The 21,753-nt window shown below is 46.9% G+C and overlaps 1 protein-coding gene across 16 annotated transcripts in view; it reads right to left on the bottom strand.

Annotated features, from left to right (window-relative positions):
- Window positions 1-21,229, bottom strand: part of MAGI1 (membrane associated guanylate kinase, WW and PDZ domain containing 1) — a 559,916-nt gene extending 538,687 nt beyond the window's left edge. For 13 of the 16 annotated variants that reach the window (XM_059663036.1, XM_059663038.1, XM_059663040.1 and 10 more), the window contains exon 1: window positions 20,305-21,229. In XM_059663036.1, coding sequence (XP_059519019.1) covers window positions 20,305-20,617 — 313 coding nt within the window. In that variant the 5' untranslated portion in view covers window positions 20,618-21,229. The remainder of the gene's footprint in view (window positions 1-20,304) is intronic. The other 3 variants (XM_059663045.1, XM_059663051.1, XM_059663050.1) reach the window with 1 other exon arrangement.
- Between the last annotated feature and the right edge of the window lie 524 nt (window positions 21,230-21,753).

Here is a 21,753-nt window from a genome sequence, read left to right as displayed (position 1 = left end):
CTGGGTCAGGGAACAACTCCTCAGGCCTCAGTGTCCTGACCTCTACAATGGGAGGATGGTGCATAGACCTCACAGCTCGTGCTGACGTTAAAAATTATTCCGTGTGGCCTTTGGAGCAAGGCCTGACCAACAAGCACGGGGTCCAGGGCCACTGTTGTTGCATCCTCTGTGTTCATCCTCTCCCCTCGGTTTTCACTCCCACACTGGAAGCCCAACAGGCAGATGACATGACAGGCAAGGAGTGAGAGCTGGAAGGCTCCCCAACTTTGACCAGAAAGAAGGACACGCAGGCACACAATGGAGAGGAGAAAGCCAGGGAGCAGTCAACACTGAGGATGCCGGGAACCAACAATAAAAGGAAAAGCAAACATCTCTACTCTTCTTTGGAAGTTAATATCCATAAATTGCTGTATTATATTGGATTTATTTATTTTTGCTTCTTTCATCCTGGTCAGAGATGGGTCCCTAATTATTGCCGGCTGTCCTCTCTCTCTCTCTCTCTCTCTCTCTCATGAAATGAAACAAAAATAAGATTAGGGCACTGGTGTGTGTGCATTTGATGTTGTCTTTTTTTACAAGCCAAGAACAAAATACCTTTAACCACCCCTGCCACACACACACACAGCTCCTTCATATTTCCACATTTGTAACTTTCTGCTACCACCACTTGGGGGATGCAAAAGCAGAGGATTTTCCTCCATAGACTATATATCAGGCAGCAGCATGTGGCTCTCTTCCCCTAAAGATGGTATCCATCCCCCTCTCCACCCCCCAAGCAGGGTATTCTAGTCAGGGTCTGGACCCAAAATGCATTTCTAAAATTCTTAAGCACAGAGCTGTGTGGGTTCCAGTCAGATACTGTTATTATCATCGCTTCTTACAGATGGAACAACTGAGGCACGGAGAGGCTCGGTGCCCACGGTCACACAGCTGGCAGGGGTGGCGCAGGAACTGAAACCAGGGCAGCCCACGGCAACCACTTCGCTCTCCCGATTCACCTGTGGCCAGGCTTCCAGGTGTACCTGCTACCGCCTTTGGTGGCCACTTTGGGGTGGTGATCTTCTTGGCATCCCCCTGCATTCTGAGTGCTCAGGGTCCTATCAGCTACTCAAGCTCAGTCTCACCTCACTGTGCACAACACAGGTTGGTCCTGGTTACTTATCTCCCTTTCTGCTCTTCAAGTCACTGCTTGTCAAGTTTGGCCAGCAGACCAAAAACTTGTCTGCTCTTCTCTCACTCTGCCTTTTGGGGACCCAGTGTGTCCCCATAGATAACAGCACTGTTCAACACTTCTGGCTATTCTCACATCTTCCCTGAGCCATGTCCATATATGGTAGCACCTACCCACTACAAGAAGGAAGCATTTGGGTTGGTTCACTCATTTATTCATTCATTCATTCATTCATCTGACAAATGCTTATGCTGCTCACTGCCAGGTGCCAGGAGTACTGCCTAGCCATAATAATAATAATAATAATAATAATAATAATAATAATAATATAAGTACACAGACTCAGGTTCCTATCCTCAAGGTAATTACACTCCAGTGGGATAGAATAAATAATTTCAGATTCACGTGATGAACGTTAACATGAAAAGAGAGTGGTGAGTGACTGGAGGAGGAGATTCTATGAGAAGGTAACACAAGTCTAGAGCAGGGTTTCAAAATCTTGGTTCTATTGACATCTGGGGCCACATAATTCCTTGTTGTGGGGGACTGTCCTATGCATTGTGGGATGTTTCACAGCCCCCTAGTCTCTACTCACTAGATCAGGGGTGGGCAAACTTTTTGACTCGAGGGCCACAATGGGTTCTTAAACTGGACCGGAGGGCCAGAACAAAAGCATGGATGGAGTGTTTGTGTGAACTAATATAAATTCAAAGTAAACATCATTACATAAAAGGGTACAGTCTTTTTTTTTTTTTTTTTAGTTTTAGTTTTATTCATTTCAAACAGGCAGTAGTTTGCCCACGGCTGCACTAGATGCTAGTAGCCCCTCCCCAGCTGTAACAACCAATACTGTCTTCAGATTTGTTTGATTCAGGTGGAGGATGGGAGCAAAATCACCCGGGTTAGAAACTTCTGGTCTTAAATAATGTTTAACAGCACAGGTTCTGGAGGTAGAACCACTGCTTATTAGCTGTTTTGAGGGGCAAATTACTTAATGTAAGCTTCAGTTTCTTCATCAGTAAAATAGGGAAAACAGTATCTACTTCAAAAGTCACTGTAAAGAAAAACAAGATGTCTGTTGTCATTGACTGAGTATTTGTGCTCCCCCCTCCAATCACCACCAAATTCACATGTTGAATCGATAGTCCCTATTGTGGCTATATTCAGAGATGGGGCCTTAAAGGAAGCAATTAGGATTAAATGAGGGTGGGGCCATAATCCAGTATGTAAAATCAGTACACTTATAAGAAGAAACACCAAAGATAAGAAAGCAGCCATCTGCAAGCCAGAAAGAGAGCCCTCACCAAAAACTGAAATCTGCCATCACCTGGATCATGAACTTCTAGGCCAGAACTGTGAAAAAAATGTCTTGTTTAAGTCTGCGGCATTTTGTTATGGCAGCCCAAGCAGGACTATAATAACAAAGGGTCAGAAAATGGAGCTGTTACTATTCTTGAATCCATCAACTACTAAACTCATGCCCAAAGACTCTGTTCTGACCTCATCTATACTCAATCACAATTGAAATTCTCATGGCTTCTGTCCAATCTGACTCCCTCTAAATTCACCATCACATTGGGGGCAGGTGCAAGAATTAGGCCTCATTCACTAGCATCCATCCCATAGCTTCTCCCTTCTTAACAGCACCTACATGTCTCCCCCACTGTAACAGTGACTTGGTTCAGATGAGGACCCACTCCTCACACACACCCCCAACTGCAAGTGAGTGCTGATTTGCATAAGCTTCCCTGATTGGTTTAGGGGCTGCAGGCCTAAGCCACTCAGTGCCCAGCCTGAGACACTCCTCTAGGCCTCCCTGTGAATAAGCAGGCGCTTCACCCCCTTTTGCCAACCACCCACCTGCAAAGGAGGGAAGCCATCCTGAGGCCAAAGCCAGCAAAGTGAAGAGCGCAGCCCTGAGAGAACCAAGACTGTCCCTAACAAGACTGTCCCTAGGTTATATTCTTACAGGTGGTGAATATGGGCCAGAATCCTGCCCAGACTCTGCTCTCCAGGACACGCTGGGTTGGTCTGCCCAGAAAATATATACTTTCTGGCTTGAACAAAGGCATCATATGGGCTAATAGCAGTTCTGAGGCAAATCAGAGAAACGTGACCCGTGTCCTGCGCAAACCCTACCTGAAGCTCCCTCTTTCTTCTGACAGTCTTAGTTATATGCATCAGCTAATCCCCTTCGTTGTTTTGGCCATTTGTTTTTTATTACTTGTAACCAAAAACATCAAGGTAAATAGTTTATGCAACACAAAGGTAACTGAGACTCTCCCTGTCTGTACAAAATACTCCAAGTGAAATCATTTTTTCAATCACCCATTTATAGCAGCTGCTGGAGACAAGCCACAGGAACAGCGTCATGCCTAGCCTCATGGAACATACCTGTTCCATACAAACTACTCTGTTTTGGGAGAATCAGCCCACTGCCATTCACTGAGCTTCTTTAAGAAAACTGTCACCAGGGAACATCTGAATAAAAAAGGTAAAAAGTACACTTAAAAACTACTGAGCCCAAGCTTTCACATTTAACAGGGATCAACCCAAAGGGCCACTCCACCCTCTTCTTCATGGAGCAGGTAAATATGACACCAGAGAACTGTGACTGTCCTCACCACTTGTAATGGCATTGTCTCCTGTGCTGTTCAGTCTGGTAGATGAGTCTACTTAGAGTTACATTTAAATTAACTGAAAGGAAATAAAAGGAAAAGTTTCCTTTTCATAGTGTGGCTAACAAAATGTGGCCACACTAGCCACCATAAAAGTACACAATCTCCACGTGTAGCTAGTGGGTAAAATAATGAACAAAGTAGCTGAAGAACATGCCCATTCCTGCAGGGTGTTCTGTCGGATAGTACTGTCTTTCCCCGGAGCTCCTTTGCCATTTTATAAAGGCAAGTGCGGTGCTGAGGACGAGGTCCCTCGGGATTATCAGACTAATGCCAGGATCCGGAAGCAAGAACCTGACCTTCCACCTGCACAGATGCACACACCCAGTATTTGCCGCCCTTGAACTAGTAGCTCAAATCAATCAATCTTTCTGTTCTTGACTCCCTCCTGCAGTCAGTGTTCATTCAAATATAGAGTGGGGTCTGTTACCATCATTTATTACAGCGGTTCTCAACCTGTGGGTCGCGACCCCTTTGGCGGTCGAACGACCCTTTCACGGGGGTCGCCTAAGACCATCCTGCATATCCGATATTTACATTACGATTCATAACAGTAGCAACATTACAGTTATGAAGTAGCAACGAAAATAATTTTATGGTTGGGTCACAACATGAGGAACTGTATTTAAAGGGCCAGAAGGTTGAGAACCACTGATTTATTAGGTAACTAGAATTGAAAAGGCCAGTATTTTAGGACTTCCCACAATCAGCCAGAACTTTTTTAAACACTGGTGGGGTCACAGGGCCTACTGCCCAGGGTTCTGATCATAAGATCTGGACTGGGGCCTAGTGATCCCCATATTTCATGAACACCTGGGTGATTCTGAATCAGTGGCTGTGTGTGGACCACTCTCTGGGGTCGGGGCATCAGGCTGTGCTGGGCAGGGAGACTTGAGTCAGCACCACTAATGAAGTCACCCCCAGACGCCCACACCTTGAAAATTCTCCCGGGTAATTCTGATGCACTTTCCTTTCATGCAAACTTAATTTGTGGGCCCCTATTTCCAAAGCTGATCATTTTCTCCGAGCAGCTCTGCCTGCAAGCTGCCGGCAGCCACCAGGTCAAGGCAAGTGCCTGGCAACAGGTACACAGGGCCCAAAGACCCTGCAGCCTTTTCAGAACATCTCTTCCCCTCAGGAATTCTGGCAATAGGATGACTCACCACCATGTTTTATTAAACCAGACAGGCTCCTTCCACCAAAAAGGACTTCAACAGTAACCAGCTATCACATTCCCACTAATGCCTTCCCACAGTCACCTTCCCGTGAGATCATTATTTCACACAGAATTGCTTGAGCTTCCACTTTTAGCTAAAATGAACCCCAGGAAGATGCACACTGCTTACGAAAGCCAGGCGTTTCTTACTGATGGCAGTATTTCCCCACAGATTTGGAGAGACAGAAATAGACAACAGCGACGTGAATTTTTTTCCCTGCTGGGCATCCTCTCTCTGACTCCTCTCTTCTGAATAATGAGATGTGTACACTATGTGAATATAGAGAGAACACTGTGCTTTCTAAAGAACTGCCATATACACCATGGAGATGCTTAACCGGGGCTCTGCACTCGGCATGGCTCACTGTGGCTGCACTCTCCTCTTTCCCAAAGACCAAAGCCCGGGGATTTTATCAGGCACTTCCCGTACTAAAACACCATGGAATACGGGCTTTCCCTGCTGCATCTTATCCTGAAGCATTTTAAAGAAACAGAAGCCAAAGTTCATGCCAACTCAGGGGAACTGTGGGTGCCCCAGAAGTGATTATAATAAAGAAGGGAGTGGATCAGGGCATACAGTTGTCGAAACTTGAAAACTGTCCTGAGTCTTATCTCACATCCAAAGTCCTAATTACATATAGAATATCCTATCTAAGCTTTGAGTTACTTGACAGCCTCTTGAAATGTTCTTAAGGAGAACAGAAACACAGTCCAAATCCAAACCTCGCAAAACGTGAACTCCATGTTGAGCTTTTACTGCCCACGGTATAGTCCTCATTGTATTGAGGCCCTTCCTGGACTGGCTCCTTGATAGAAAACTGCACTGACTTACCTTCTACTCTGAATTACCGGAGCCCCTTCCCCCACCCTGCTGCCGGAGGCCCAGCACCCAACATGAATATGCAGAGCAATCCATGACATCGCAGGAAAGCCAGAAGGTCTGCACTGGTTTTCAAACAACAAAACTACCTTTAACACGGTCCCTGAAAAACAGATGCCCACTGGTCTTAGAGTTAATCATGTTCAGAAAGCATCCACTCTTGGAATAAAGGTTAGGGTCCTTATTTACCTGTATAATGTCCAAACAAGTCATGGTATTAGGAACTTCCCAGATACATTTAAAACCAAACCTCCCTAAAAGATTTACATAAAGTTCATTCATTCTTTTATTTGTAAGGCTACATATTTCACAGTATAAACAGTTAAAAGCAGAGAATATATATTTCCAGTACATATTCATATAAATGTCATCATCAAGATGCTATTTTATACCCAGTTCTAAGAGTCAGCAGACCAGAACCATGAATTACGATCAGCTGTCAAAATATACCCTCTCCCCAGCTCTTCACAATTAGAATGGAGGTGTTGTCACCAGGTGGGCCCCAAATAAACTAACATGGACTAAAGTGACAAACTAGACCACTTCTGGAACTTATTATTCACTCTGACGCACACCTACGGGCCCTCACTGCGCGTTGGTCAGTCTCCTGGGCCCTGAGAATATAGACAGGGGTAAGAAATGTGATCACTGTAATTAAGAGATGAAGTGTGAGAGACATCAAGTGAGAGACAAATGCATAAATAAGAGGTTGCAAGCTTGTCGCCTGAGGACCAAATATGGCTCCCAGATGTGTTTTGTTTGGTTCATCCATGCTTTGAAATGACTCTGAACCAACATTTTTAAAATGGCAGAGTTGGTGGTTTTTTTTAACATATTCAAACTTCTGGTTTCTCGTGAAAACTTGAACAACCTGGCAGCACTGGGCCAATGTTCGCACGTGGTAGCAGTAAGCTGAAGCTGAGTGTCAGCTGCTCCCTCTGAGCAAGACATGCTCTTCCCATTCACCCCAGTCCCCACCGCTCCCTAATGTCTTTTCAAATACCTGCTCAGTATTTGAGTTTGTGATGACTATTATAAATAAACAATTCCAGTGCTAGGTAGTATCTATTCTAACTGAGATAAGTGAAGAAATACAAGACTCACACAATATAAGTTGCAGGGACAGAAGTTGACATGCTCTCTGAAGAGCACCACAGTGGTAGCTATTAAGTCTTAAAAAGATAAAATCCATGTCTGCCAAGAATTCTAGACACCTATCTGAAGAAGTTCACTAACATACATGTATTAGAATATTCATCAATGTGTGTGAAAAGTAGAAAACTGAAAACAGCCTAACCGTTCATCCTTTAATATGTTATAATTTATTAGATTATAATGGTTTAATACATTATAATACAACTGAAGCATGGCTTAATACATTATAATACAACCAAAAAATTGTAATGATAAAGTAGATATATAAAGATAGTGAAGAAAAAACATCCCTGATATATCGTTAGGCACAAAGTATGTATTGTATGTTCCAATTTTCATAAGAAAAAGACCCTAAAAAGTCTATAAAAATATATATGTTTGTGTGTATTTCATATATATGTATATATGTGTGTGCATGAATACATATATACATATATATATGGTTAACAATGTGTATTTCTCTGCAATGAATGAGCAATGTGGATACATTTTTCTTTTATATTCACATCTTTCTGTATTGCACACACTGTTTAAATGAAGGGACAAAACTAAATTTCACCAGGAAAAACAAGCTGTAAAAGCACAGACCAACGATGGACAGTCACAATACTATTTGAGTTTTTAAAAGATCAGAAACCAAAATCTAGAAGCCTATGCTTTAAAAAAAAAAAATCAGTAAAAATATAAAACCCATGTGCTCCAAACTGAAGTTCTTTCTTAACAACTTGACCTTGAGTTTTGAATTTCTAACCAAGTCGCACAGACTGCAGCAGGCTGATGGTAGCTGGAGGAGGAAATGAACAGGCTTTCCCTCTCAGATGTAAATTCTAACGCTGGGCCAAGAATCCAGGTGGTAAAAAACTGACTATTTAAATCAAGCCCAAGTGATGCCTTCCGTGGCCACATTACATAAGCAATAGGTTCACTCTCTGAACACATCTGGTCAGAATGAAGGCCCTCTGCGACCTTCAACACAATTAATTCAATATTTTCTCTACAGTTCAAAATGCTACAACAACTGGCAGACAACCATGTTAAATCATCACGGAAAAGTCAGACATATGGCTAAGTATATTTAATATGCCTTTAAAAAAAGCCATGGATTTTCTAGCCAACAAGATCTTAAACAAGAATTTTTTTTTAATCTAAAAGTTATGCCTACTCGTTACCCTCAAAAGAATTCAATGCAACAAATATTCATTGAACACCGACAGAAGACAGAGATTACAAAAGCTCAAAAACAAGGATGCTGGCTTCAAGAATTCAAGAAGCATATAGCCCAGAGCAGCAAATCTGAATTACTAGTACAAGTCTGTTGTGACCCTTGAAATCCTGACATTCGTGGGAGAAAAAGGAGAGCAGAGAGGAAGGAATCGGCAGGGTTGTAAGGGAGATCGGAGAAAACAGAAGGCAGACGAGCAGAACTGAGGCAGCCCGCTCTGTGTTCGGCAGGTAAACACGCTGGAGTCGATGGTCTATTTCTAGGACTGTCTTCGCTGGGGCCACCTGGCCTGTCCTGCTGTCTCAAGCAGCAGTGGGACAGCCTCTGAGAGGTGCATCCACACTGACTCCCACAGGAAAAGGACATGGAGTCAAGACTTTTCTAATGTAGAAACTGACAAGAGAAAAATGCTGAATGAATTAAATTACAGCAGACCAAAGGGTGGGAAGAGGAGACGAGGAGAGTTCATCAGTTATCAGCCATGGGCCAAAACCAACAAAATACTGCTCACATACCTGATGTGTATCAGCACTGAATCCACCTCCAAGCAGCTACTCAGTTCTTACCTAACAGGATTAGCTGACCACTGGATGCCACCACAACTTGCTTATGCACGAACTTTCCCAACTTTAACCCACAACCAATCTAGAAGCATCAAATACTTCTTCATTACCATGCACCTGTCCCAGAACTTTCTCGGCTTCACCTTCTCCCACCCCCTGGATCTACAGCCAATGTAGATTCTTTCAAATCAATTGACACCTTCCTTCTCCAAACTCATTATATAGAAGGGCCCATCAACCCCAGGATGTCAGACATGCTTGTCTTCCCCATCTAGCCCAGCGGCTGGGGGTTCAGACTGGATGCCCCAGCACCTGGTCCTTTTTCTGGACAAAACCAAGGATAAGAATGTTGGAACCAGGATCCTAATTTGAATCTCATCCGTGTCAGCTGCCTGGGCGCCAGGATAATTACCTGACCTCCCCAGCTAAGTTTCTCATGGCTAAAACAGAATGACATCATCTACCCAGGTGAAGCCCAAACCTATGTCAGTGACATGTCAGAAGATCAACAGAGAACAGGCAGATGGAGGCCAGAGGGAAGAGGGGAGGGAGACTGGGTATAAAAGGTGAAGCGATTGGGAAGAACAGATTGGTGGTTACAGAACAGTCATGGGGATGTAAAACTACAACATAAGAAATAGTGTCAATAATACTGTAATAACTATGTATGGTTCCAGGTGAGCACTGGAAATGTCAGGGGGAACACTTTGTAAAGTATACACTATGCTGTACACTTGAAACCAATACCAAATAATATTGAATGTAAACTGCAATTGAAAAAAAATTAATTTTTTAGTTAAAAAAATTAAAAATGTAGCAATAAATAATAGTTATTATTAGTTTACCACTCCGAATTCACATTCCCAATCTTAAGCATGGAGTTTTTCCTTACAGCCACTTTCTCAACCTCAGCCTTATTGCTCTTTGGGGCTCAGAATTCTCTGGTGCAAGGCTATGCTTTGCATGTTCAGCAGCATCCCTGGCCTCTACTCCCTAAATGCCAGTAGCACGCCCTACCCTCAGCTGTTAACCAAAAATGTTTCCAAACATTGCCAGATGTCCCCTGGGGGCAAATTTCCCGGGAAGAACCACTCCTTTAGAGGAACTCACTGAGGAGTCTCCATTTCTCAAATGAAAATTAACACAGCTGCCACCATGAAGGTATTTCGGTAAGCACCACTTAAGTGCCAAGCAAAGGACTGAGTGTTTTGCATACATTTTCTCATTTCATCCTCACAACCACCCTACGAGTATTATTCTCATTTTCAACTGAGGTTCTGGGAGGTTAATGTGCCCATGGTGGCTAGGCTGGGAAGTGGCAGAGCCTGGACTTGAACACAACCAGTCTGACTGCAAACCCTTATAACACCAAGTTCCACTTTCTTCCCAGCCATTCCTGATCTGGGAGCCCAGGTCTGATGCCAGGAAGACCACAGGTCCTCAGTGTAATGTTCTCAAGGCTCATCCCTGCTGCCCAGGACGCCCAGAAAAAAAAGGAGAGGACTTGTCATTCCTTCGTGCCTTACCGCAACCTGCAGCCTGATGACAATCATTAGAATCCATTGTCACCAATGACAATGTGGGAGAAGTTCAGGCAGCTTAGACCTCCACCTACGCTTGCTGAGATCTAAAGGTTTTCTTCAATTTGTCTGACCTAATCCCAACCTTTTTAAAAAGCAGCATCTGAATCATGCAGAAAAATGAGGGTTTTTTTCAGACTTGAAAAGCTCTCCAGGGACCTGTGTACCACAATCTCCATCTCTCAAGAGATTCCTCTCTTCCAAGTGCATTCAGACAAGGAACATTCAAATAATAGTGGCCCTGTGCCATGAGGCTTACTTAAATGTCACGTTAGTCTTCCATCAGCCCTAAGAAGTAGGTACCGTTACTATCCCTATTTTCAGAGGGAGACATCGGGCATAAAGAGGTGAAGTCTCTCGCCCTGGGTCACCCACTAAGATATGGAGGAGCCTGCCTTCTACCCCAGCCAACCTGAGTCCAAAACCTGAGAACCGACAACACTGAGAAGCTGATATTTGCGGATAATTTTACAAGCAGCGCTGCAATCCTGTTAACACTGTATATTGCAATCATTTTGAAACATAGCTTACAATCAGGGCATAATTGCCTTTTAATTGCACCATCAAGCCACTGTCCATAAAGAGAGCTTCGAAACTTACCTCATAATGGGCTGAAAGATTAGCCTTGCCGTGGAAAACATAACTGAATCCCATGAAAGGCCCACCAAATGCCTCCATAGGCAGTAATGCTGGGGTTGACACCTTAGCCGAGAGAGTGTAATTCTCTTACATAACTTGCTCTCCCGACACTGGAGATGGTGACAGAGTCGGTACACACAGCCGACAGTGCCCGCAAAACCTCTCCTAGTCCATGTGAGGCTGAGAGTCTGCAAAGTCCCCTGACACTCAGCACGTGCTGCCCTAAACCCGTAACGGAAGCAGGCTAGCAATGCTCTCTGTCTTGGAAAATATTCCTACATCCATCAGCTAAGCTCTACTTATCCCCAGCCAGAGACTGCAAATGTTAAACCCTTAGCAAGTTTAACGTGATCCATCACAAAATACCTAAATTGCCAGAGACTTTCAAACATCGGAATTTTTAGAGGCAACTGAGCTCGACAGAGACTTATTCTAAACTTGACAGTGGCTGTCAAGAAATACTTGAACAACTCCTCTGTACCAGGCACTATTCTGGGGGCTGGGGGGGCAGTAGGGAACAGGATCAAACACATCCCTGCCCTCTCAGAGCTTATGTTCTAGAAAGAAGAGACAAAACACGGAACTTACTTATTCTGAAATTATTTACATACTACAGAGTAAAATAAGGCAGAGAAGGGGAAGAGGGAATGACAAGAGGCAGTGGAGTTACGGTTTTAAATAATGAGGTCAGAGGAGGAGGTGTCATTGAGAAGGTGACATTTGGAAGAGACTTGAAGTTCATGAGGAAGCAATCCTTCCAGATGTCCACGTAAAGACCTGCAGGCCACGGACAGGGCAGAGAAGGCATGTCCTGGGCCATATCCTGGGGGTCCTGCCAGTCACTGTAAGGACCTGGCTTTCACTCTGGGATAGAGACTATGGAAATTATCATAAATAAGGGGTTACTCCATTATTTAATTACTTAGCTATAAAAAGAGAAGCTTATTTAATCATAGAAGACACTGTTCAAATTACATTTTCTAATTTCGCAACATGCCTTCTGAAAAGATGACATCCAGAACACACCGGATGCTCCCCAGGACACCGGACTATAGAGCACAAGTTAATATGACAGGCATGTCCTTGACGTCACGGGGGTGCAGCTATGGAAACGCCAACACAAATCCATCAGAAATACTACATGGGGATGCGGACATCCACAGGGATGCACACAGCAAAGCTCCAGTATTGACTAGGGATTTTTCAAGGTTATGGAGCTCAACTTATGAGCTGCATGAAGACAGACGGGAACGCACTAACCTACTTTCTTAGGATGTGAATGTCAGTCCTTAACAAATTTGACAGCCTTTATTCTCAGTGTATACAAAATCAGTATATCCTGTTACACACATATACAAACTCAAGGAAGAGACCGCTAACATCAGAGACGGGTGTTTTGCATTAAATAACCATCGTTTATAAAGCAACATCCTTCATATAAACCCTTGTGGTACGGAGATGTCAGAATGTTTTCGCTTATAAACCACTTAATTCCCTTTGGTGGATATCATCAATTCTGCCCTCTAAAACCAGCAGGGGAATGGATGCCAGCAAACGTAGTGAGCCAACTGTATGCATTGCATCATAAAGTGAAGTTAGTCTATTTTTAAATACCACAGCCATTGGCAAAGGGTGGCCACTGGAAACAATGCACGAGTTGGGCTGCCTGTCCTTGCATTATTTTTTGTAAAAACTATGGAATGTTCCACAGTGGAACCTAAAACACCCTTCAGAGAGTGGTCTGTTGGCACCAAGAACAAAAACAGATTGATCTTTGAAAGTTTAAGTTAAAAAAGAAAAAAGATATATAAACACAAAACACAATTTAAGAGCAAGAAAGGACAAAATCAGACTTTCTGTAGCAAAGATCTGATTTGCTGGTGGTTGGGAAAATTGTACAAAGAGACAATGCTACAAGAAAACGGAGGTAAAGGGTCATTCTTATAGATCTTAACATAGCGCAGGTCCCACACCAACAGAAAACAGAACAACCCCCTATCATCCTGCCTGCGGAACATCTGAATTTTCACTTCGCAAACTCCAGGAGTCAACAGGCAGAAATACTGAAATATAATTCATTAAATGTCAGTCATTTGTTTATTTATAGCTCAGTCTAAATTATTAGACACGGGGAACCAGCTAAATGAAAGATCTGGTGATGAGGAAGTGAACGTTTTATGATCCTAAATGAGAAGAAATGAAAGATGAATAGGGAGTTAAGAGGGAAATATGTTGAAGATGGTCTAGTCTGCACTTATGTAAGAAGCGACACTGGAAAATTCATTCATGCATCCAAAGTATTTTAGTGAGCACCTATGATTTGCCGGGTACTATTTTAGGCCCGGACAAATGGAGGGACGGATAAGTGAGTAAAGCTCCTTGTTTTCGTGGATCTTACATTCCAGTGGGAGAGGAGACAAACAATAAAGAAGAAACAAGACTATGAAAATGTGACAAGGCTATGAAGACACACACAAGATTAGGGGTGACGAGGGGCCCGGGAGCTGTCCTCCGCAGGTGAGCGGAGTGCAAGGCCAGCTCACACTGACTCTGGAAAACTGATCGCACGCAGCTCTTCCCATCTCCAGTGATGCTACAAACCAGGGCCTCCCTTTCCGGAGCTGGTCGTAGTCATGGAGCAGCACAGCACCGATGAGCAGCCCGCTGAAGGTCTCTCTGAAGGGACACCAGGGGAGAAGTCAACCTTGTGACTTTACGGGGGGGAAGAAAAAGCAAGCCCAGAGACCCTGAAGCAGAATTTGTGGGAAACCAAGAAAGACGAAGCGCTGTGTTTTCAGATGAGAACAGAATTTTGTTTTAGAACTACTGTCACATCTTCCAATTGTTCAAAATAAACACATAACATCAAAACAAAACAAAGAAAGGCACAGAGAACTATATTCAATTGTATGTGTCATCATCCCCTCATTCCCGTGAAGGAAGGGCCAGGTGGTGGTGCTGTAGTTTCTAAATTGTGTCTTATTTATTGTCTCTATTTTGTCTCAAAAAAAAAATAAAATAAAAGTGGAGAGACTGTTTCGGTTCCTGGGTAATTTGCAAAAACCACAAAATTCACCTACAAAAATATGTACGCATAGCCTATAATATTACCAGTTTGGGAAACTACAATCACACCATTTTAAACTTTTGAAGTCTAAGTTATTCGTGGAATTGCCGCATTTTGAGTACAAAAGACCTGCAGGGGCACACCCACTCCTTTCTGGCAAGAAGAAACTTGGGCCCAAAGAGGGTGACTAGCTGGCTGACCTGGAGCCCAGGTCACCTGCCTCAGCTACTGCCATTTCCTCACTGTATGTCCATACCCTACAGCAGTGGTACTCAGTACTGAGCAGGCATCAGAATCAGGGGGGGCTTGTTACAAACACCCCACAGGCTGCACCCCCATGAGCTTCAGCGTCAGTGGGGACGGAATGTGCAATCTGACCAGTTTCCCGATGATATCAATGCCACTGGTCAGGGGTCCCTACTTGAGACCCACTCACCCAGGACTGGGAGTATAGGTTTTTAAATCCAACACAGCTAAGCTCCAGCTCTACTTCTGCCACTTGTATGGCCCTTAGAAAAGCCACCCAAACTCTCCGGCCCTCAGTTCCTGACGCCTAAGTTATGAGGAATAAAAATCAAAATGCCCATCAAGCACTAGCTTAGCCAAGGGCCTGGCACAGTCTAATGCAAGTGCTTCATAAGACTCGCTACATCCTGTAGCAAATTCTCCTGAATTACTTTTTTCTTTTCCCACATAAGAATGGCTCAACATCAAAAAACAGACAAGATCAAAGATTAGCAAAAATGTGGAGCAACTACAACATTTGTAACAGCTTTATTCACCTAGCTATTATTCAATAGCCAAAAAATGATCAATAGTCCAAATGTCCATAGATGAACAAAAATATAAACAAACTGGTATGTGTATACAGTGAAATACTACTCAATAATAAAAAGGAACAATGATGCTCACAATAATATGAAATCTCCAAAATATTTTGCTGCGTGAAAATAGCCAGACAAAGAGTACATACTGCCGAAACCGGTTTGGCTCAGTGGATAGAGCTTCGGCCTGCGGACTGAAAGGTCCCGGGTTCGATTCCGGTCAAGGGCATGTACCTGGGTTGCGGGCACATCCCCAGTGGGGGATGTGCAGGAGGCAGCTGATCAATGTTTCTCTCTCATCGATGTTTCTGGCTCTCTATCTCTCTCCCTTCCTCTCTGTAAGAAATCAATAAAAAAACAAAAAAAAGAGTACATACTGCATCATTTCACTTGTGTGAATTTCAATAATAGACAGAAGTAATTCCTGGTGAAAGAAATCAAACAGCCTTTGCCTCTGGAGGGTGGGGGGGAACTGACTGGAAGGAGACATGACAGAAATTTCTGGGGTTCTATATCTTGATCTGGGTGAAGATAACATGAGCATATACCATGGTCAAAACTCAGCAAACAATATACTTAAAAGTGTGCATCTAGATCAGTGATGGCGAACCTATGACACACGTGTCAGAGGTGACAGGCGAACTCATTTTTTTGGTTGATTTTTCTTTGTTAAATGGCTTTTAAATATATAAAATAAATATCAAAAATATAAATCTTTGTTTTACTATGGTTGCAAATATCAAAAAATTTCTATATGTGGCACGGCACCAGAGTTAAGTTAGGGTTTCCAAAATGCTGGCACGCCGAGCTCAAAAGGTTCGCCATCACTGATCTATATACATAAAAGGCTAATATGCTAAGTGTCCGACCATCTGACCGATCTCTATGATGTGCACTGACCACCAGGGGGCAGACACTAAACACAGGAGCTGCCAAGCTGCAGTGACTTGGCAGTAGTGGTTCTTGGGTGATGCACCCCAAAACCAGAGAGGAGGGAGCCCGAGTCCTCGTGGGGCTGCACGATTCCACCTTCGGCCATGGGTTACGTTGTTGTTGGGGCACTGTCGACCCTAAATCTGGTTTACTGCACACCCTGTAGGACAGCAACTTTGCAGAGTGCCCTCTCTCACTCCAGGACCCCTCAGGGCATGTCAGAGAGCCAGTTTCAGCCTGATCCCTGCAGGCCAGGCCGAGAGACCCCACCTGCCAGAGGGACCCGCTCACTCTGCAGACACTGGGGAGGAGGAACAGTGGGGGGTTGGCTCCAGGGCGTGTCCAGCCCATCTCAGCCAGTCCCACCCTGCTGGCCACCTTCTAATTAATTTCCATTCAATGTGCACGAATCCATGCACCGAGTCACTAGTTTTACTATAGGTAAATATATACTTATAAAGTATACATATATGCTTTATTATCTATACTAATAAAACCCTAGGTGGTCCTCGTGCCCTCACGCGATGCCCTCACGTCACCACAAGATGGCCAGCAGGGGAGGGCAATTGTGGGCAATCAGGCCGGCAGGGGAGGACAGCTGGGAGCAACCAGGCCTGCAGGGGAGGGCAATTGGGGGCGACCAGGCCAGCAGGGGAGGGCAGTTGGGGGTGACTAGGCTGGCAGGGGAGGGCAGTTGAGGGGGACCAGGCCTGCAGGGGAGGGCAGTTGTGGGCGATCAGGCCGGCAGGGGAGGACAGTTGGGGGCGATCAGGCCCCAAGGGGAGCAGTTAGGCGTCAATCAAGCTGGCAGGGGAGTGGTTAGGGGGTGATCAGGCTGGCAGGCAGAACTGGTTAGGGGCAGTCAGGCAGGCAGGCAGGCGAGTGGTTAGGAGCCAGCGGTCCTGGATTGTCAGAGGGATGTCTCAGATTAGAGAGAGTACAGGCCCGGGCTGAGGGACACCCTCCCCCTGCATGAATTTCATGCAATAGGTCTCTAACATATATATATAATAACATTTATTTAACCGTGGCCAGTGTGGCTCATTTGGTTGAACACTGTCCCATGCACCGAGAGGTGGCTGGTTTGATTCCCATTCAGGGCACATGCCCAGGTTGCTGGCTAGATCCCCAATAAGGGGCAAGCAGGAAGCAGCCGATCTATGTTTCTCCCCCCCCCCCCCCCCCGCCTCTAAAATCAATAAAAACATAAATACATACATACATTAAAAATAATAACAACACTCATATAGCATAGAGATGTAAAATTTTTTAGGCATTTCTCCCTTTAAAATGAATTAACTCCAGCCCTGACCAGTTTGGCTCAGTGGATAGAGCATCGGCCTGCGGACTGAAGGGTCCCAGGTTCGATTCTGGTCAAGGGCATGTACCTTGGTTGCGGGCACATCCCCAGTGGCGGGGGTGCGGAGGGTGGGGGGGTGTGCAGGAAGCAGCTGGTCGATGTTTCTCTCTCATTGATGTTTCTAACTCTCTATTCCTCTCCCTTCCTCTGTAAAAAATCAATAAAATACATTTTTTAAAAAATAAATAAATGAAAATAAAATGAATTAACTCCAACCTGGTAATCCATTTAGATTGATTCCTTCACAATCCAGGCCTGCTTCATATAATACCATTTGCTACAGACTATTTTGGTCTGTGCATATTTCCAGAGACCTACCATGAAATAGAAGCAGAACTTTCTTCCACAAGGAGACAGTGACATTTCCATACAGACAGCACCCGCAGTGGCCCATGTCCCTGGGAGTGGCTAGCTCACGGTGCAGACAACACAAAAGCAACATTTTCCTTTCCATGTACCAAGTATGAGCCTACCTAATATGATTAAAACACAGTAATCAAGGCCCAGTAAGCGCAATCCTGGCATAATTTAAATCATATTCTCAATATAAAAGAGGGATCAGAAGATCAGGGAAATGCTCTCTAGTGCCACAGTTTCTTTAATGATGTTAAAGAGCTAACTATGCCTGTGTAATTATCACACGAAGTAGCTTTCATTTTGTAGCAGATTCCAGGCCAATCGAGAGTCCCCATCCACATCCTTATTCTATCCCACCACAAGGAGGACTAGAATATTTACACACACACTTGCTGTGGACAGTCCTGTGCTGCGCGTGGAATGATTCTGGGTGAAGGGAACAACGTAACACTTGGAGACACTACCATCTTCTTCCAACCCAGAGAAGTCTGATTCCAAACACACTTGATTATCTGACCAACCCTTCCTGAGTTCCAGGATGAGGCAGCCCTGGCTGGGACAATGCCTCCAAGACCTCTGCTAACTCCTGAAAAAGGTTCAGCCACACACTGCATATTGATGCGGAAAACAGCTCCCATGCAGAACCCAATGGACACCTGGAGATCCCCAACTAGATAGATGGCACCCATTCCCCCAAAATGCCCTGAACTGAGACCAGTAGCTGCTCCCATCAAATGCTTTCACACAGAATGTCCTCTACAGTCCTATCAAGAAACTCACAATCCAGGTAACTAACACTAACAGCTAGACTTAGAAATAAATAACTGCTCAAATTCAATTCAAATATAACAATAATAGCTCATTTTTTATTGAACACTTTCAATGTGCAAGGCACTGTTCTGCATACTTTTTGCTTATTAGCTTATGGAATACCCTCAAAAAAGCCAGTCTACAGATAAGGACACATTCTCTGGTGAGGCCAGGAATTGGCCCTCAAGCAAAGCCTGGGGAGATAAGCAACGAATGAAGCACTCTCTCCTTCCATGTGCTTACTACCTTGTATGGAAATGAGGCCAGAGATCTAACTCACGCTTTAGAACAAAGAAAAAACTAAGAGGTAGAGCCTTAGGGCACCTCAGAGGAGGAAGGATTTGTTCATCCTGGTTGGTTGTTGGAGGGCTTCTTGGAGAAGGTGTCCAAGAAGGAGAGAGGACATAATGGAAGGAGCTTTCCAGGACTGTCACCCCTCGGCTCCCAAAGCTAAAAGGCTGGGTCTACTCTGCCTGGTCTCAGCCGCCCCCCACCCCCACCCCCCGCCCCTCACCCACCCCCTCTACTCTGCTGGCCCCTTCCTGCCTCATCTGGAACAGGCCTGTTAACCAGGCAGGACTAGCAGCCCTTCTTCCCTTTGCATGCTCCTCCAGCTGCTGTTGCCCCTCCAGACCAGCAGGCACACATGGGCATTTTCACCACAGGCAACTCTGCCACTTCCTGCAGCTTTCATGGCAGAGAAACTGTGTCGGACATGGGTAGTCCCAGGGGTGCCTTGGGGAATCGCTGTTGGACCATCCCTTGCCCTCACCAACTCCAGCAGGTAAGGGACTCCCCACCACCAGCAGGACATCACTCCTCTACAGACTCTGAGAGGGACTTGCTTCCACTCCCTCCTCACAAGTCAGCCGCTCCCCTCCCCAAGGGTCAGCTCCCCACCTCTCCCGCCTCAGTGCTTCAGGCTCTACAGCCAAGGCTCAAACCCTCATTTTGGTACCTGTGTGACCCTGGGCAAGTAACTTAAGGGATGTCAATCCGTTTCCTTATCTGTAATGTGGGCTTATAAGGATTCTTGTGACTCAGAACCAGACAATGCAAGGAAAGCGTTTCACAGAGTCTGGCACAGAGTAAGTTAATGATGAGTAATAGCTATCCCTATCCTCAGCATCCGGGGTGAAGATGGCAGTGATGGGTGAGATGGTGGTGGCAGTGATGGGTGAGATGGTGGTGCAGCATCAACTTGGGCTAGTCTAGATTGGCCCCAAGCGGGACATACCCCTCCTTCCCTCCTCCAGCTCCCCGCCCCCCAAGCCTTCGGGCTGAGCCGCAGAAGGAGACACGTGCGTCCTCCAGCTGTAGAGTGAATGGCCCAGGAACATGGGCACCCCAACCCACCCGGAGCGTTGTGGGGTAAAGATGATTTTCTAATGGAGAAGGTCCAATTGGCCCTGCCCTCGCTCATACCCATTCTCCAGGTCTGGACAGACAAGTAGCAAAAGCACGCAGCGCTGCGCCTGCGGCAACGCTCCCCCCAAGGAGCCAGGAGAGCCTCCACTGTGCCCCCAGCCTCAGCTCCCCGACTGTCCTCCAGGCCCAGGCGAAACTGCGCTGCACTGAGTGGCCGAGATAACAGGTTGGCTAACAGGTTGGCAAACAGGCGCAAACCCAACCCTCTTCCCGAGGCAGGTGAGCAAACAACCCGCAACCTCTACACAACTTTGTGTATTTCTCCACGACAGGGCGCACGGCCTCAATTTCCCCTCCAGACTGCGTTCGGAGGGGGAGGGGGGCAGGAAATCGAGATGCCCCCCCGGGGGGAGGGGACGGGGGCCGCTCCGCAGGCCGCCGCCCGCCTCTGGAAGCCTCCCGGAGGCGCGTCCCGCCTTACCTGGTCTGACGGCTTTGAAGGTGACGGCCTCCTTGCAGCTGTCGAGGACGCCCAGCACGTCGTAGCGGGGCAAGCCGGACACCCGGACCCCCTGCACCTCCAGCAGCAGCTCCCCTGCGCCCAGCCTGGGGCCCTCGCCGCCGCCGGGAAGCTCCGCCGCCGCGGCCGCGGCCACCGCTCCGACATACGGAAACTCGCCGTTCTCCGCGCCCCCCAGCACCGTCACCCCCAGCTCGCCCTGGGGTCCCCGCTTCACGGTGCATTCGTGAACCTTGCTAGTCCAGTGGTTCTTCTTCTGGATCACTTTCGACATGACGAGTCACACCCCTCCTCCCCCCAAAACAAAAATAATAACGCGAGAGACAGGTGCCCCCGCAGCGCAGCCCCCGAGCCCCCGCCGGCTCATGGGAGAGACGTCTCCCTCCAAAGGACGCCGCGGGAGAGAGAACTTGGCGGCCTCGCTCCCCGCACGCACGCCGACTCAAGCCATCATCAAACAAACTTTCCGGGCGGCCCCGCGAGCTCTGCACCGGCGCCCGCGAGCTTTGTTTGCATTCCGGCGCTTCCCGGTCCCCGCTCCGGCGCCCGGCCGCGCTCCCCGGGACCAGAGTCCACTCTGCGCCGCTCCGGCTATTTTTTCCTTCCTTCCTTCCTTCCTTTCTTGCCTCCTCCAAACGCGGAGCCTCCTCTTCACCTCCCGCCCGGCTCTGCCTGCCCCGCGGGCGGGCTGTTCCTGAAGGTGAGGGAAGCCCGTCCGGCCAGTTGCTGGGAGCCCCGGAGACGCCGTCGCCGAGCGGGGGTTGGGCGCCAGGGGGTGGGGGGAGCCGGGGGAAGCGCCTGCGGCCCCTTTAAGCGGATACAAAGGCTCGGCTTGTTTTGTTACAGTTCATTCTATTCCGCGCCGCCGAGCGCAGCGGCCGGCGAGAGGAGACGCGCGCGCATGCGCCCCGCGGCCGCCCGCCCGCCCCTTCCCTCCCTCCCGAAGGGAGAGATTCCGATGTGCTTCCCTTTGGGTCCTAAAACCGACCCTCCAGGAGGAGGCCAATTCCCCGCTTTCTTACACCCCCTCTCATTCCCCTTTTCTCAGCGCCCCGGGCGCAGCACAGCCCCTTGGAGCTAGGGGGACGCGCACGTGTCTTACTCCAACTGTTTGCAACTTTGGAAACGCGGCTGATCTGGCTTTGGCGTTTTGAAAGCATTTCAAACAGGTGGGGGTTGGGGAGCTCACCCACACCCTCGCGCGCACTCTCACACACTCACGCCGGCCTAAGCCTTCTAATCGCCTTTGGCCAGCGGCTGGCCACGCGGTGGGTCACCCGCCAGCTTGCCGCCGCCCCCACCGCACCCCACCCCCCGCATTTCCCTCCGATCCCCTGTGCCGGACCCCGGGATGGGCGCCTGCTCCAGCCTGCACTGCACCCGCGGGGTCGGGTCCTGGAGCGGGTCTTG

Source organism: Myotis daubentonii, chromosome 14 (genome assembly GCF_963259705.1).
Source record: "Myotis daubentonii chromosome 14, mMyoDau2.1, whole genome shotgun sequence".
In the NCBI taxonomy this organism is placed as follows: Eukaryota; Metazoa; Chordata; class Mammalia; order Chiroptera; family Vespertilionidae; genus Myotis; species Myotis daubentonii.
The sequence above is the reverse complement of the archived record's forward strand: the minus strand, read 5'-3'. Positions and strand labels throughout refer to the sequence as shown.